The 17,170-nt window shown below is 47.9% G+C and overlaps 5 protein-coding genes across 5 annotated transcripts; 3 read left to right on the forward strand and 2 right to left on the reverse strand.

The window, feature by feature from the left end:
* Window positions 1–79: 79 nt before the first annotated feature.
* On the reverse strand, window positions 80–3,511 carry TRV_06408 (uncharacterized protein; the record flags this gene model as incomplete). The annotated part of the gene is made up of 5 exons (XM_003019488.1): window positions 80–549; window positions 606–858; window positions 905–1,009; window positions 1,165–1,202; window positions 1,273–3,511. The coding sequence occupies 5 exons, from the start codon at window positions 3,509–3,511 to the stop codon at window positions 80–82; spliced, it is 3,105 nt and encodes a 1,034-aa protein (XP_003019534.1).
* Window positions 3,512–3,867: 356 nt separating this feature from the next.
* On the forward strand, window positions 3,868–6,319 carry TRV_06409 (ankyrin repeat protein; the record flags this gene model as incomplete). Its single annotated transcript, XM_003019489.1, has 3 exons — window positions 3,868–4,286; window positions 4,345–4,610; window positions 4,734–6,319. The coding sequence occupies 3 exons, from the start codon at window positions 3,868–3,870 to the stop codon at window positions 6,317–6,319; spliced, it is 2,271 nt and encodes a 756-aa protein (XP_003019535.1).
* Window positions 6,320–6,879: 560 nt separating this feature from the next.
* On the reverse strand, window positions 6,880–8,160 carry TRV_06410 (uncharacterized protein; the record flags this gene model as incomplete). Its single annotated transcript, XM_003019490.1, has 1 exon — window positions 6,880–8,160. The coding sequence occupies one exon, from the start codon at window positions 8,158–8,160 to the stop codon at window positions 6,880–6,882; it is 1,281 nt and encodes a 426-aa protein (XP_003019536.1).
* Window positions 8,161–9,086: 926 nt separating this feature from the next.
* On the forward strand, window positions 9,087–12,405 carry TRV_06411 (C6 transcription factor, putative; the record flags this gene model as incomplete). The annotated part of the gene is made up of 7 exons (XM_003019491.1): window positions 9,087–9,136; window positions 9,184–9,485; window positions 9,603–9,755; window positions 9,822–10,784; window positions 10,841–10,941; window positions 10,998–11,679; window positions 11,732–12,405. 7 exons carry the CDS (start codon window positions 9,087–9,089, stop codon window positions 12,403–12,405), a joined length of 2,925 nt encoding a protein of 974 aa, XP_003019537.1.
* A 659-nt stretch (window positions 12,406–13,064) lies between these two features.
* Window positions 13,065–15,614, forward strand: TRV_06412 (uncharacterized protein; the record flags this gene model as incomplete). The annotated part of the gene is made up of 1 exon (XM_003019492.1): window positions 13,065–15,614. The coding sequence occupies one exon, from the start codon at window positions 13,065–13,067 to the stop codon at window positions 15,612–15,614; it is 2,550 nt and encodes an 849-aa protein (XP_003019538.1).
* Between the last annotated feature and the right edge of the window lie 1,556 nt (window positions 15,615–17,170).

Consider the following 17,170-nt stretch of genomic DNA (forward strand, 5'->3'; position numbering starts at 1 on the left):
TAGATACTAGGGCAACCCTGTCTGCCACGAGCAAGTCGACTCCGGACTTGGCTTGTAACTACAATCCAGCCGTCAGCAATTAGTAAATTTTTATAGACCAACCACTGGATAATAATAAAGAAAATGGATATAATAAGCTCACCTCGACATTATCTGGAATATTATTCAATGGGCCGTAAGTAGCGCAAACTAGGCCTTTGCTTTTGACATAGTTCACCAACCGCGGACACATCACTATCACATCTGAAGCAAAAACGACTCCAGCCAGGCCCCATTTGGTTGCAAAGCGGACAGCAACTTGAACACTTCCGGCTCGTTCCTCCTTATCTACTACAGGCAGCTTTCCTGCGTTTGTAATGAAGAAAATGGGGTATGCCTTTTGTTTGATTGCAAGAAGAATGCAAATTTCAGGGGTGAAGGATGAAAGTATTATGTTGCGAGAGCCGGCGTAGCGGGTTATCAAAGTGAGTATCGTATCGACGAATGTGTTAAGTTCGATAGCTATAGGGGCCATCTCAATGGCATGCGCTTCATGGATACGGGGGTATTCTACCGTGGCCATTGTAAGCATTCTTTTATAGGAAGATAGTGCGGAGATGACATACTTAGCTCTATATCAAATCCAACCTCTTCGGGTACATTAAGCAAAGCCTCTTCTAAAGTTGCAAGGGGTATTTGAATGAAGTCGCCCCGTGTATTGGGTTTGTACCCATTATTAGAAAAGTATAACGTATGCTTCATTCTTAATCTGGCTTCGTTTTCCGCTGCTTTGTGGTTTCGAGACAGAGATCGAGAGCGTGATCTGGAATTATCGGCGTCATTTTTCGACGATAATTGCATATCGCTAGCATGGATGAACTAGATACGTCAGAGGTCGTGACATAAAGGAAAACGGATCGCGTACTTGTTTCAATGTCAAGTCATGGATTGCAACATCAGTTCCTGACTCGCTTAGAGACAGGTCATGGTACAAAACTGGTATAAGATCTCTTGTCAACTGTACATCAAACTGTAGAGCTATCAGCAAATTAAGTTCACATAGATCAAAAGCTGGTGTGTAATACATACCTCAACGTGAGATGCCCCTAAGTTAGCAGCAGACGTGAATGACTATGACAGTTGGTTAACACGCTATAGATTATTTGAATTAGCAGTATCTCTTACTTGAATAGTGTTCTCCCCTAGCTGAAGATAGTCACGGTCTGCAGTATTTTGCCCGGAACCTGGAATGCGTGTGAGAAAAGGCCATACGAGTAAATGCTGCTGGCTTACCTCGATGTCCAATTAACTGTGTTGATCGAGTTTTCTCTAGATACTCAAAACTTGAGGATCGAGTATTCAAATCTAGGAAAGGGGTCGCAATGAAAAATGTAAATGTAATTTTTCCTATCAGCTCCATGGTTTCCTTCTCCAAGATCGGTACGGTGCTCTCTCTAATCAGGCTCTTATGATGGGAAATATTCGCATCCTTTTTCCCTGATAAAAGAGCTACACCGCTGCCAATAAGTGTATTGCCCAGACTTGAATGTGAAGTATTCTTGAGAAGTTTAAACACAAGATTAGTTTCCAACGGGTCGCTAGTAGGAAAAATCAAGATATCATCAACCAGATCCCTTAAAAAGGGTAATCTCAGTATATGAGCAGGACCCCTGGAGGTGGAAATTTCTAGACTCAGTGCACTTTCAGGTGACATGTGACTTGACATCGTTGAAGCATGATCCAAATCAAAGGGGCTGATTTCTCTGTCCTTTTGCACTGACCCTAGGTTGACAATTAGATATGCGGTATCACCCATGAGATTAGGAGGTGATGTAGTTATGCAAGGGTTTTTGATTGTTGGTGTTATAGTCTTGTTCGTCTTGAGCCTATTCAAAAGTGCAAAATGACCCCTAAACGCTGCGTGATCCTTTGCTGTCCAGCCTTGATAGTCAGATAGTAGCTCATTTGCACCAGCGCGAAGGAGAGCTTCAACTATTGGGAGATATCCTCGTGTGCTGGCTATAGTCAATGGTGTCCATCCGTAAGTTTTCTCCTGGACATCAACTGCCGAATTTTGTTGAGAAGTAATTTCCAAAATTGTATCAACATAGTCCCTCCTACCAACCCGGGAAGCGACATGCAAACATGTCTCTCCATTGCTAGAGAATTGATTGATCATAGTACACCTGGAAGCTAGAAGCTGGACTAGCTCATCATTTTGGTATTCTATGGCGATAGCTAGCAGGTCATTGGGTGTGTTATCGCTGGCCTCATCTATGCCGACATATAGGGCATCCAGGAATATGCGAGTGACATGAACATGCCCCCGTGCAACGGACCACTGGAGCGGCGTTATACCTGTTGTATTTGCAGCCAATATGGCCGATTTTGGTGAGATTCCCAGTTGTTCTATATACTTTATGATGAAGTCACAAATCACCGGGAGTCCAATTTGAGCACTATATTGTAGAGAAATCGCTCCGGCAGCATCCGGGGTGATTAAAAGATCCTTGGCCTTTATCCCGGCATGGTTGAGTATGAGATTAAACAATTTCATACATAAGTTTTGAGGGTCAAAATCCTCTCTCATCTGTGCATCCTTTTCATGGGAAGATATTGGGCTTAGACGAGAATGTCGGAATATAGCCAAGAGAAGACCATTGAGCCAGCTACTATTGACCAAAGATCTTGTCTCTGCAGGGTGGTCCTCGATTAAAGCTGTAGTACATGACCAAGACCGGCATATGATTGACATTGTCAAAGATGTGTTAAAAACTTCGTCGACTATGTCCTTGGAAATACCTGGTGTGCGCTGGAGCTTTCCCAATAAACTGCTCAAATTGATGGATTGGTTTGCAAGGATATCATTGTTGATAGTAGTAAGGAGAATCCGGGCGTTAGAACACTCCTCAGAGAGACTCATCAAGTTGTAAGTAGACAGAGCATTGCTGCCTTGCCTCGTGCTGTTGATCATTCTTTGTAGTCTCTCTACCTCCGTCAAACACTGCCTTTCACAAACTGCTTGCTCCTCAATAAGGCCATCGAGTCCACAATATGGTGTTGTTTGAAATATCCTCTGTAATTTTTCGGCTTTAGAATTTATCCTTTGAGAGGCCTCATAGTTCAATCTAATGAACATGTGTAACCTGTTGTAGTCTTCAAGGAGTTCACCGTATATCAAGTACTCATCATCCACGGCCAATGACGCTGCCCCATGACGGACTCGTTTATAAGGCTCCAATACAATGCTCTCTTTACCCTTGAGTGTAGTCAACTGGGTATCTACAAACACCTTTATCTTACCAAGAGCACAGCGAAAAGCCGACATAAAATCTAGCATGAAGTCAGACAACACGCAAATTTTCACTCCACCAACCGCAAGGTCAAACGTACCTTTCAGGTTAATTTTATATGACGGCGGATGCCCTCCTTTGGCCAATAACTTCAGCATAGCTTTCAGCCGTCTGTAGGGAAGATAGTTTGGTCTCCATTCTGCGGCCTGAAGTGACAGGAACTCCTCTTCAAACTTCATGGCAACCTTGGTTTTGCAGGTTCTAGGATGTAGCAAACCACTAAACACTTCGTTAACTAGTTAAAGCACGAGATCTTAGACTATCGTTAGTTAAGGAGCCAGTCTTGTTCAAAGGACCCCCCGTGGATGCTGTGTACCGCAAGGTTGAGTCAACACCCGCGTCTCGGCCGGCCGGGATTACCCGCGGCGCTAAGACCACCCCTGGCGCTTAAAAGACAGCGCCGCCTGTGATTCGCCCGGAGTTTACACACGAATTGTCGCTCCAATAAGATCAGGGGATGTGGGCAATAACTGGTGGGAACAGGCACCGATTCCAGTTGCGAAGGTTTCATCTTTGGCCACTGTTTAATAAAAAGATGGACCCTCTCTCGGTCACGGCAAGCATCATCGCCGTTGGCACCGTCGCAGGCAAGATATGCTCGGCCTTCACTGAGCTGAGGTCTCTCTGCCGCAGCCTTCCCGGGCGCCTCCATGCATTGAACAACGAAGTCGCTGATCTGGAGATCGTTCTCTTCGAGCTCGCTTCGCTCACAGAAAGGCGGACAGCGGTAGTCGATAGTGACCGGCTGTCTCTTCAACACCTGGTAAAACAGGCAGAGGTCAAGCTGTTGGAGCTGCAAGAAATTGTAGGCCGACTGCGAACGGCGTATCGAGATGCTGCGGTTCCATTTGCCCTTGGAGCCTTTAGCAAGGAAAAGACCAGGCTCCAGGGATTGCAGGAGGAAATCAGGTCGGTCAAATGTGATTTGAACATCATGCTTGGTGCTTCGAACTCGTATGTACTCTCTATTGCCTGGTTTGATCTGTGCTTCTTTGATTTGATTCGCTTTCAGACAAGATATGACCGATATGCGTCTTCTGTTGGAGGCCATATCCATTATTACTAGGGAATCTTCCCAGGAAAACATTGCTTTGCAAGGCCAGCTGATCAGCAGTCTTTCGCATGTAGACAAGCGGGTGGCCCGTGTTGAAGAGCTGCTACGTTCCCAGGCACAAAAAGTCAAGGAAGAACAGTTCACCCAGGTTGGACCGCTGTACAATATCGTTGCTGCGAGACGACACTCCCCCCATCCAAGGAAAGCCCCTATACCTAGAGCTGGTGCGTTAAGCACTTACAGTGGACCGGCTACCCCGTATCGAGTTCGATGTGCTCGAGCATGTACGTGTGCCTGCCATACACAGTTACGGAGGGCCTCTCCTGGCCTCTTTGGGCGAGTTATAGGACAACTGTTTATTGGATGCTCGGGGATCCCCTATCTGTCACCGAGCTGCGATGTTGATACCTGTACCAAATACCGTGCGAGTAAGATTAGCATGGAATACTGGTTCCCCATGGGACTTAACTCAACCATTCTCCGTATGCAGGCAGGGTATCAAGCCAACACTGGTCTCCTTTTCCAGCTGCAGACTTTTAGAAGCGTTCCTGACGACGCGCAGTGTGTGAAATTTGCATTGGCTGGGGATATAGAAGGTTTAAAGTATCTTTTTGCCAATGGCCTGGCTTCTCCCAGAGATGTAAGTCCTGCAAGAGGCTATACCCTTCTCCGCTGGGCGCTCTACGGAAAGAAATATGCCACTTGCGAGTTTCTTCTCCATGCAGGTGCAGATCCGGACTACAGGCCCATAGCCACGTCGGATAATAGCCCTCGGATAAAGGCCTGCCACTTTCTTCTCGAAGGAGGCCTCCCCGAAGATGGCACTGATGCATTGCGACTAATTGCTCGAGGTGGCCATTATGACGACTTTATCGACGAGTCAAACTTCACTCAGACACATCGTATTGTTCTTGGTTTGTCACTTCGGAGCTTAGAAGAGGAAATAAAACTCCATCCGGAAGATATCAATGCTCAGGATTCTATGGGCCGGACTCCATTGGCTTGGGCGGCGGCACGAGGGGATAGCCATTCTGTTGTTACCCTGTTAAGCCACGGAGCCGACCCAAACATCATAGATGTACAGATATCCGGGCCGGTATCAAATGCAGCTGCAAGAGGCTACACGGCATGTGTTCGGCTGTTACTCGAGGCTGGAGCCCATCCAGACCCTCCAATGCCCCCAGGAGTGAAAAAGGGCTCGCCACTGAATGTAGCAGCCCGCAATGCCACTGATATCCTTCTGCTGAAGAACCTGCTGGACTTTGGGGCTGACCCTGATTCAAGCGGTACAGACGGAGACACACCTCTAATACATGCTGCCCGGACCGATAACTCTAGCTTCGCGTTACTATTTCTTGAGTATGGCGCAGATATCAACTACATCTCGATAAAGGGAGCCACCCCCTTGACAACTGCCATCACTTATAACAGCCACAATGTCCTGTCCTTGATCTTGGACAGGTGGCATGAGTATTCGGATTGTCCACGTCTAAAGGCACCGGATTTACTCCAGGCAGTTGCCTTGTACGCGGATGTCAAGACTATGCAAATTATTTCGAGTATGGACCATCTGCGATCGAGGCAGGACAAGGATTATATCGTTGGAGACTTCAGCAGCCGCCTGCATCAAAGGCCTGACCTGACAGAGGAGTTAACCCTTGCGTTTGGCAACCTGCTAGATGCAATCAACAATGTCAAAACCGCGAAGCCGAAGTCTCGTATCTGCCCGGAAAAGTTGCTCGAGGCTGGTTCTATGCCGTCCCTGCTCACTAGAAATCAGATATCCAGAGGAGATTGTCAAGACAGCCCAAGCTCAGAATCAGGATGTTTCTTTTCCTGCCCTGGGTCGCCTGTTGGCTTCTTTGATAACAGTGATGAGGATGCTCCAAGCACTTTCCCAGATGACGTTGAGTCCCAACCAAATCACCCGTGAATGTGACCTTGCGCTATTTCTCTCACCCTTCAACTAGACAGGATTTCAACCGCCTTTCATGCTATCCATTCTTCTTATATTTGCTTCACATCTTCCTTAATGGATTCGTTTTAGAAAGGAGGCTCTTCGGTCTGATAAGATTAAGGTTCATTCATGCCTTGATTGCACGTGAAAGTTTCATATCAAAACCTTTAGAGGCAAAAACTGAAGAAAAGAGACAAAAAAGGACAAACGGAGAGATGAAGCTGCATTGGAAGACTGGTATAATCGAGAGTGGATGAGGAATTGGGAATTATAAGTGATGTTTACTTGTTTTGAGGCGATCTCTTATTAATCAAGGGAATAACAAGTGGGAGGCTACGTTGAACAACGTTCATATCTAGCAGCTGAGCACAGCTACTAGGAATATGTAATATGGAGGAGATGGAAGACAATTCACCGAATTGACATACCACTGCTGATACCCTGAGAAAAAGAGACGGTGGAGATCATTTGACTAGTCGAAAGAAAGCAAGCAGAAACAGAGCAAGCAGGGGCGGAACATCATCTATGTACCCCTTTTACAACTTATACCTCTCCTGTTTCCAATGGGCAGGAGTCCCCCCAAGGCAGTCGACCAGTGGCCAGCTTTGCTCTCCGTACATGCTAAATTGTGATATCTCGACTCTCTCATCACCGCGGATGAGGTCGAGCATCATTTTCAGTTCGACAGTTAGGAGCGTACAACGCTCGGCACTCTTCTGCATCCAACCTGCCTCGAACTTCGCTGTGTTTAAAGCAGCTTCAACAATGACGAGCTCTTTGGACAAAAGGTCTGCGAAAAGCTTTCGTCGATCCTTGGGATCACTAGCAGATATCGATTTGGCAATGCTTTCGGCTATTCGTTTCCTAGCTGCCATACCTCCTATGCCATCCGTGGCATTCAACATCCTGGCGTCCTCATGGTACTGGCGAGTCTCCTTGTAGTCGATGGGAGAGGTGTAGCTACACCATCTGCTTAATATCCTGGACAGGGTGTTAGCGATCATGAGCCTTTTGGTATGTTCGATTTCGTGCGGATAGAAGATGAACGGAAATTCCCTGATATCGACTGTGATCTGTCTCCAGAGAAGGTCAAGCTGTTTCCTTTTAACCAGAGACAGAATATCCGAAGAAAACCGTCCCTGTCGGACAAAATCTCGGATCTCGTCAAAGCATCTCTTTGGATTTATACCTAGGTGGTCACACGCCATCTGGAGAAGAGTCGAGGGCAGAATTTGTGCGAATCTGGCTGGAATTTCGCGATACTGCCTTTCCTTGAGAATGGCCATATACGCCCCCCTCCAATAATCAGCCAGGTCATTGTCGTACGTGTCTGGTATCGACTGATATCCCAGCGTCCCTCTGCCCTTTATGCGCTCAAAGATCAAGGAATATCGATTATAAAACGACCGTTTTCGGAACAACAGGATCTTCTCTGCGACTTTTCTGGCCAATTCATATTCTGATGGTCTCAAGCTCGGCTCAAGATTGCAGTGCATCCGAAAGCTGTCGATAAGAGTTGACCACATGAATCGCAGCCTGAACTCCTCGTCCTGATACTGGCATAGCTGCTGCTTGTCGACGCCTGCTGCTTCTGCGCTAAGGTACCGTTCCCGGGCAACCTCGTTAAGGGTGTCTCGCCGCTGCACGGCCTCGCTTACCAGGCTCCATGCGCGCTTGGCTATCGGGGAGAGTTTGGGGTCTGGTGGAGATGATGCCGGTTTCCTGCCGGAGTCTCCGCTTGCATCTGCAGAGGGCTGCAAGGTCACTGGCTCTCCATCTTCATCTAGCGGGAGAAGACGTGGGGATTTGTCTTCCATCTCTCTGGCCGCGAACAGTTATAACAATAATATACTCACTCATACGAATGGCACAAAAATCGACCTGTCTCTTCGCTCCAGCATTCCGCACTTCCTCTTATCCCGACGACTTCCTGGGACTACGGAGTACAGGACATCACCACCATCTGCATCTTGTCCGTATAACGAGAAGGCGAGGTTCACTGGCCGGTGAAGGAGCTACTTTGGTTAACCCCCTTCAACCCCTTAACCAGTGAGGCAAAAATAAAAAGCCTCTATATAACCAACCATAGCTAAAAAAACGACGCTTTACACAATGAACCACAGGCTATCCACTCTCGTATTCAACGTCTCTGTAGAAAAAGAAGTAGAGCAAAAAGAAATGGTAGCTAGCTAGCCCCTTTGTCTCCAGATTAGTGATGCTTCGGCCTAGAACGCCGGCACAGACCAAAAAAGCTGGCATCGTGACTATTTGGCGCAGACTTGGCCGTAGAAAAAAAAAAACCTCCCCCCTGCCCCGAGCCAACCGGCAGGTCGACCGCCAGAACGCCCCAGCTTTCCCCGGCCATGCTCGCTTCGTCCTACTATCGACACATAGACAACCTCTCGGGGCCTTGCGCAGTCGGTTACTGTCTCCAAGGTGCGCAGGAGTGCAGCAGACAGCCCATGACCCGGAGATGAGCCAGCCGCCCTCTCAACGGCCAGGCGGTTCACTCCCAAGACCGATCAGGTTCGTGTCGTCAGATGGCCAGCCGCAGACGAAGCGGCGCAGAGTGATCGCAGCGTGAGTGCTCCTTTTTACTTGTGTTTTGCCCTTGGTCTGTCCGGACTGCTGCTGACCGTCGTTTGGCCTTTGTCTCTCTGTCTAGCTGCCGGACATGTCGAAAGCGCAAGAGCCGGTGCTCGGGCGAACAGCCAGGTATAGAACTACCATCGCCGGCGTCTAGATGTACTGTCAAAAGGATACCTTTACTGAACAGTCTCTTCTCTATCAACAGTTTGCAAGACGTGTACGGACTATGGGCACACTTGTCTTGGATACAGTGACCCTGCCAGCGCTCAGCCGGCCGCATCCTCATCCTCCACCACCACCGCCGCCGCCGCCGCCCCCCCTGCCACTCGACCGGCTGCACAGCCAGATGTGAAGGGAAAGGAGGCTTCTGGGAAACCTGACGGCCCAAAGGAGAAGGCAAAAGAATCAGAGGTGCTTGGGCGCAGTGTTCCGGTTCCCAACACGGATCATCGCGAGCAGAGACGAACTGCAGACGTGACCGATCAAGCGCAAGATTCTCAGCGAGAAATACATGTTGAGGATGTTGCGCCAGCTATCAGCAGCCCAGAGAGCAGTAGGTTTATATCTGATACAGTCCATGGTCAAGAAGACGGTTTATGCTGATGGAATACCACTATATAGCACGGTCTGCCCTTATATCGAACCACCGAACCCATGTCCCGTACTTCAGGTATTTTGGGCCGACGGCCATCGTTCCGGGATTCAAGCAGATGGTATACATCCCCCAAGTACATCAGAAAGAAAGGCATAATTCTAACGAGCGGAATACTTCAGGTTGTTCGGGTTCGGGAAACTCGCAAGAGTAATCCTTCACTCTCAAATGGTGTGTTGTGCAGCAACATACTGATACTAGTTACTGAGAACTGCTAATCCTAACTCAGAGCATCAGATTCAACGGTGTCTGTTCAAGATCCAACTACGGCTCATGGAGCTGGAGGTTCGCGTCTTGGACCTGGCAACTCGAACAGCATACACTTCTATGATCCTGACGATCCGCTTCCCAACAGTGAAATCGTAACCCATCTGTGTGAGGTCTTCTTCGCTCCTCTAGGCTGTAACTTTCCTTTCCTCCAACGAGATAGATTCCTTTGTAGCTTGAAGGAGAAGCAGCTTGCGCCCATCCTTGTGGATGCAGTATGTGCCTTGGCTGCCAGATTCTCTCTTCATCCTCTGCTCTCCGTCGAGCCCGTTAATGAAGCTCCATACCCCCATCATGGCCAGGCCTTTGCCCATCGTGCTATGTGCGCCGTTGTGGATGCACTAGCCTGTCCAACTTTGGCTGTCGTCCAGGCCTGTCTTCTCCTTGCCTATGAGGAATTCGGTTCTAACCATGACAGCGGTCTATGGATGTATCTTGGAATATCGATCAGGATGGCGCAAGATCTAGGCATCCAGAAGCTTGATGGGATGAAGTTCAGATACGGCTGTGTTGGTCTTACTCCCAAGGCTGTCATAGCCGGTCAGATGGTTGATCCTGAAGCCTCTGCATCTGTCTCAACCGAGCGGATAGATGAAACACATACCAAGGATTCGGATACAGAGTCGGTCGAAGCAGAACGAGCAAAGGAAAGGGAAAAAGTCGATCTTTTCTGGAGTATCTTCTTCCTTGATAGAGTGATATCCTCTGGGACCGGTCGGCCAGTGACTCTCCGGGACGATGACATTGAGATTCATTTCCCTCTAGATTCGGAATCAGTACTTCATATTGGCTGGCCATCTCCGTATCCTCCACTAATGAGAATCATACATCTATACGGGAGGATGACGGATCTATTAAACTCAATCAAGGAGGTTAAGCATGTCACTCCAGACGTTCTTCGGCGTCTTGCTGGGATGGAAAGTGACCTAACTGGTAATCTTCCAACCACTGCTTTCCAATGATTAATATGTGATACTGACTAGTTATAGGCATATACCAAAAGCTGTCTCCCAAGCTACATTTTAATGTTATCAATTTCCAGACCTATGTCAAAGCCGGCCAGGGGACAAACTTCATCCTCCTACACTTCGTAAGTCTAGAGCCCCAACCAATACTTATATCGTAATAAAAGCTAACCTTCAATAGTGGTTCCATACTCTCATTGTACTCCTTCATCAGCCTACTCTACTGCATTCATTTAGTGGTAAAATACAGCAGTTGTTTTCCAACAGTCGAGAACTGTCTATATCCTCCGCCAAAACTATCGCCGATATCCTTGCTTTTGCCGAACTGATAGATGTCAAAAGCTTCACTGGAAACCCATTTACCAGTCAGCCCATCTACATCGCCGCATGCGCATTTCTAATGGAGAGCGCCTTCTACTCTGTCCCTTCATCGAGGGCCGAAAGTCCCCCTCCTAAACCTGCATCTTCAAACCAGCCGTCGAAACCCCCCGAGACTGAAGCAGACCGCGATACAGCACCAGACCGTAGTTCCAACCCTAAGCACTCACTACTAGCTGCAGCAGCGAAGGAAAATTATCAGCGCTGCTACAAGGCCCTGCAGTCATTAGAAAAATCCTGGGCCGGCACCAAATACATTCTTACGGCATTGGACCAAAAGTCCAAGGGAATATGGGATCCTTTGCTGTATACTGAAGAGGAAATGGAGAGCACTGCCGGTGTTGATATATCGCTAGCTATGGCCTGGAAAAAGACGCAAGCCAGTTCCACAAACGCCCAAACCACCAGCGATTCGCCTCGAACTGGCTCACCTCATGGTGCAGCCCCTACCAGTCTGGAGTCTACCAATATTGATCCTAGTCGGGGTGAGTATTTGTACTGTGCAAATGATGTTCCCGGTTACTAACTATGGAATAGCCATAGGCTGGTCATTAACCGGTGCCACCAACTCGTCCCAACCAAACTTGAGCTTTTTATATCAGCTTCCAACGACCTCAACAGACATTCCGGCACAATACCCAGAAACCTCCCAACTACAAACTGCATTTCAGCGCTCCCCATCATCTAATCTACAGTCCACGAATATCGCCGCCACCCAGCCATCACTGCAGCCTTTCCAGGGCCATGAAACTTCTAGCCAGCCAAGAGGAACCCCCCAGCTCCCATCCCCAGCCCAGCAAAACACGCTTTCGCCCCCTTATTCACACCTCCAGCCTGACAGACAGTCCCCATCCAGCGCCACACTCAACCTAACTCGCAGCCCAGGTTTTACTAGCCAGTCCACGTCTCTACCTCGCTCTCAGCAATCCGTCTCGCCCGGAACACAGCTGCGGCAAGACAGCAACACGCAGTATAACTTTCACACTCCATCTCCGTTTGGTAATCAGCCCATGGCCGCCCTAGATCATACACATATACCCGGATACGACAATGTACCCTTGAACGCTCAGAACCTCACTATCGAAACTCAGGATATCGACATGAACAATCTTCAAAACCAAGCGAGTTTCCCATTCTCGTTTGAAGGCGGTTTCATGCCGTGGCTGGAGTATCTCCCCGAAGATGTCCTGCATTTCTTCGGCGACCCTTAAGGCTAAGGGGTGCCATTTGAGCCTTGTTCTGGCCTGTGGCTACTTTTCTTTGTACATCTTATATTGTTTTTCTGGTTTTATGAGCGATGATTTCATGAGCGTTCCTCACTGCGAGCCGGGATACCTATGGTTACATTTCGAGTAGGGATAAGCGGGTTTTTCTTATGGTTACTCATCGTAATTCTGTCCTTTTTCTCCTACTTTCTCCTTGATAGTGTGTAATTATATTTATTGACCATATTCAATAGCACTATGAATCAGGCATAATCAACAGTGATCTTCTTATCCGTACGGAGTACTTTGTTGCAGTTAAGTTAACTTTGCGTGGTTGTCCCTGGCAACGAAGAACATCCCAGCCACCAGCGAACACATCATCAGCACGAGCAAAATGTTCACCGAGATTTGATATGCGACGCCCCCCCAACCGTACTTGTGAGATTGTTTTCAGTGTAAAATATTGCTTATCTACGAGGACCTTCCGGTGATGATTGACGTATGCAGCCATCCATCCCCTTTTTGAGTCGAGGACGGCTGCCAACTTTTGTTTACAGTGTATATAACGGGATCTCGGGCCTACGGAACCGCCATCTACGTCGCTTTTACAGACCTTTACTCTTCTAAGTCGAGGTGAAGAACAATTCTACGACTCCCAATCGACGATGACCACCCCGCAATTAACAGAAGACAAGATAAAGATAGACGCCGCGGCGAACAGTAACCCAGTGGACAACGGGTCAGCCAAAGCCACCTGTACACAAGCTCCCGCAGGCCCGAAAAACAAGAATCAAACACTGGGCGAAGCAGATATATCGATGGATGATATAGATACAGGATCTGGGCCGCATGAGAATGGCACTGGTGGGCCTACACAAGCCAACGAGGAATATAGATACAGCTCTTCGTCCACATCACAGCCAGGATCAAGAGGTAGCTCTGGAAACACTGAATATGGAGAAGGAGAGATAGACGATTTCCCGTACGACGATGAGTTTGAAGATGAAGACAAGTCCTTTGTCAGTGACCTGCGAGGCGGTGGGAGAGAGATTCGTTCAGCACGTACTTCGATCTCGTCACTACCAGGATCGGTTGTTGTATTCCCCAATAACAAGCCAGCGGGAAGTGGACAGCTCTCAAGGGGAGATTATCGACAAAATATCAATACCAATGCTTCTGATAGGAATCCCATGTTTGAAAGCCCCCTTTCTGGTGGCAGAGTTCGCTCCAAGAAAAAGATAGCTAAGGATGGGCGGTACAGCTATGCACCGCATGTGAGAGGCTTGGACTCCCCGTTTCGCCACCCCAGCTCCGTACGGGCTATGCAGATGGGGGATGAGGACTATTATGATGACGGATGTATGGATGATGGGAACTATTTCTCGTCTCCACTGTCAAGGAATGGTCGGATGGGCGGCCGTCAACATGGATCTCCGAGGATGTCAGACGCTTCGTTCAGATCAAGACCTATGTCTCCCTCTGATCAACGGTCATATCATGCCAGTCCACCTCAGCCAATCCAGCCGAGCAAGGAGTATGCACTTATTCTGCTTCATTGCACCTTACTTCCACCGTGTTTCCCTCTCTCACTTCCCCCTGGATTACCCCCACCAAGCAAAGAGTTGCTCAAAGAGATATTACCTGATGCTTATTGGACTAGATGGAAATTACTAGAAGAGAAGATCGGCTCTACCGGCCTTCTACGGGACAGAGGAATCCTTATATCTCATCCCCAGGAGGCATATGACTTGCTCGAGGAGCGTTTGCTGGAAACCCTGGGGTTGACTCGCCCAAGACTTGCATATGGTCATTTCATTGGGGGGGAGGATGATACCGATGAGGATGAACAAGTCACTGAAGATGAAGATGAAAATAACGACACTGAAACAGGTTGTGTGAAACACAAATGCCAGGATTGCGGCCAAAAGCTCATCATGAATCGTGATGGGGTTGAAAAGAAATGGGAGGTCAGAGTCTACGCTGCAAACGGGCTTATGGGACAGGGCGCTTGGTCAGCTGCTTGGAAAGAGATGGAAAAAGTCGATGTGGAAGTTGGGTTGTGTCTTCCGACGAAGCTGAGGAATGAGCTGGAGCAAAGACTCGCTCAGGAGATGTTGAGGCCGGAAGCCAAGGTGAAGGATTTTCCACTCCAAGAATCCAAAGCAAGTGAGATCCCTTCAGCACGTCTTCAGTCGCAAATTGATGGGTTGGATGAACCCCCACAGGCAAAGCCAACAGCTAAATCGCCGGCTCGCGAGAGAGGGCGAATAGCGTCTACCCCAAAATCAACACAGTACTCTAGGGATGATGTCAACCTTTGGAAAGCACTCTTTGATTACATACGAATAGTGTGTCGAGGCAATCAGCTCCCGATAATGACCGTCTTTCTTGTTCTGCTTGCTCTTCTGACTCCTTCTCCGTACCACCTCTTTGGACATTCCTCCTCGGATGTTACCATTCCGCAGCTCGACACCATATCCCTAGATCAGGCTTCAATTATGCCAATGCCTACCAGCGGAGCAGAAGAAGTGTCTCAGCCACCGGTTAGCTCGGAAGAGATTGTGGAAAGCTCATGGCCGGTAATACAAGAATTGCCGACGGCATCGTATTCTGAGGCCAGTTCTCAGGAAACTGTATCAGCCCAATTAGATTCTTCTGCCTCGCATCCTAGATTTCAAGAGCAAAAAACATCATCCGACTTGGATCTCTTGCTTGATGAGAATCCTTCAGCTGAGACAATCGTTTCGACGCAATCAGGTCTTCCAATGTCTGACTACCAACAGCCAAAGGATACCACTATACCCTCACAGCCCGATGAGCCTGCTTTCTCAGTTCTTCCAGCTTCACCAGATTACCCAACACAACAGGATCAGCCATCCCCTTCACACACACCAAGTTCCTCTTCCTATACAACTTCATCTGCCTCTCCCAGTTTGCCTCCTGTTGGAAACGGAGAACAGCCCGTAGATACACAAGATTTTTTACACTATTCAGTATCTCAAGGCCATGCGCCTATTTCTACCGATGCTGCAGCACCTGAGGTCGAAGTAACACGCGATGAGACATATGAATCTGTATCAGTGCCACCACAGTCAACGCCTGCTCCAACCTCTGCCGTTATGGAGAAGGGAAACGGGCTACAGTTCCAATTGAGTCCCCACGAGAAGGTTGTCCGTGCAGACTCAGAGCCCTCCACGGATGAGGAGGATCAGTAGCCGATCTTGCATCAATATTTCTATTTTTAGCCCATCCTTTTCTTTTTCGATCTGAATATTCTATGTTTATGTTTATGACCTCATCACGCCTTGATGTCGCCCAAATACTTGCTGTCATTCGTGTTTCTACCTGTACTTCCCCAATATACCCCTTTCGCCGCACTATACAAACGACGAGTTGTTGCAACTTTGTATGTGTTCAATCCATTATTGGCAGCGTTTCACTTTTTTCTTTTTCTCTTCTATATTCCGTATCATTTTAAGCCCTTTAAGCAAGCGAATTTCCTCGATCCATTATGCCCTCAGCATTACCGCAGTTTTTGCCTGTCTTTTTTCTTGAAAATTGAGGAATTGTGTGCACCAAATACGCATGCGATAAGTTTGGCTAGTATTTACCCTTCAAATAAATATGATACTGATAATACAAAAGATATACACTATGAAGTCTCTCTGTTTTTACTGTAGAAACGGCTGTATGATCATGCCGGAATTTCTGATTTTCGTTTGGCACCTGAAAGCCTTGAAAACAACCTAAACTAACTATAACTACATGCTTAGTGCCAACTTTTAATCCCTATGGACGTATTAAATTCAACTACATCACATCCTTTGAGTATTATTTGGTATTGTATCGCTTCGGATACGGGGAGGCTGACATATAACTTAGTTCCATCAGCCTTGAAGCTGTGGCCTCTTCAGCCCAACAAGCTAGCTTCTTAACTATTCCCCGAAGAGCCCCAAATCAAGGTGTAAGACATCCATGTTGTGGCGTCTGGGGAGAGAGGAGAAAGAAAACAATGCATACCTAGCCAGAGCTAGGCTAGCACATGGCAATGCGGTGTAATCGAAGGCCATGGACCAGGCTTTCTAGAATCCCAGCTGGATTGACATTACTGAGAGAGCGAGGATCAGCCATCGCTTGACAGATGTCATTGCACGGATGACGGTATCGCTCGGTGAGATGCATTCTGAATCTCTGACACTGGAGTTGTACCGAGTCAACCACTACTCAGTTCTACCCGAAGCTGCAGCATCAAAGTTTAACTTAGCCTCCACGAGAAAAGCCCAAAGTCTTGGTGTTCGCTAATAATAGGGAGGCACGTTGAAGACAGGCATTTAGCCCAAGGTTTAAGGCCACTAGAGCCGAATGGCCGCAGGCTGGGGTCACGTCCTGAGCACTCTCTAGATACTGCGCCTAGGAAGAGATGGCAGTGCATATGTTTCGTCGACGCCCTCTTACCCTGCTGTGGGATTTGGTAGCTGGAAAAAGAGTTATATCAGCTATTAACAACAGTTAGTGTATTGACTGGGGTGATTACTTTTGCAGACATCAGGTAGCTAGGACAAGGTCACAGAAGCTTAACGTCCGTCTCAGGCAGATATTTTGATATACTGCACGATGGACATCCCCCTGTTTGGTTGTTAGTATATTTATACTCGAAGGAGTTAGGTATGTCTTACTTTTAAGGACGAACCACAGATCCTAAAGATACCATTTTACGGAAATTCAACTACCATGCGGGGAAGTGTAACCCTAAAATTAGTATCTGTAGTAC

This window comes from Trichophyton verrucosum, assembly GCF_000151505.1.
Source record: "Trichophyton verrucosum HKI 0517 chromosome Unknown contig00702_1.f1.exp, whole genome shotgun sequence".
Lineage (NCBI taxonomy): Eukaryota > Fungi > Ascomycota > Eurotiomycetes > Onygenales > Arthrodermataceae > Trichophyton > Trichophyton verrucosum.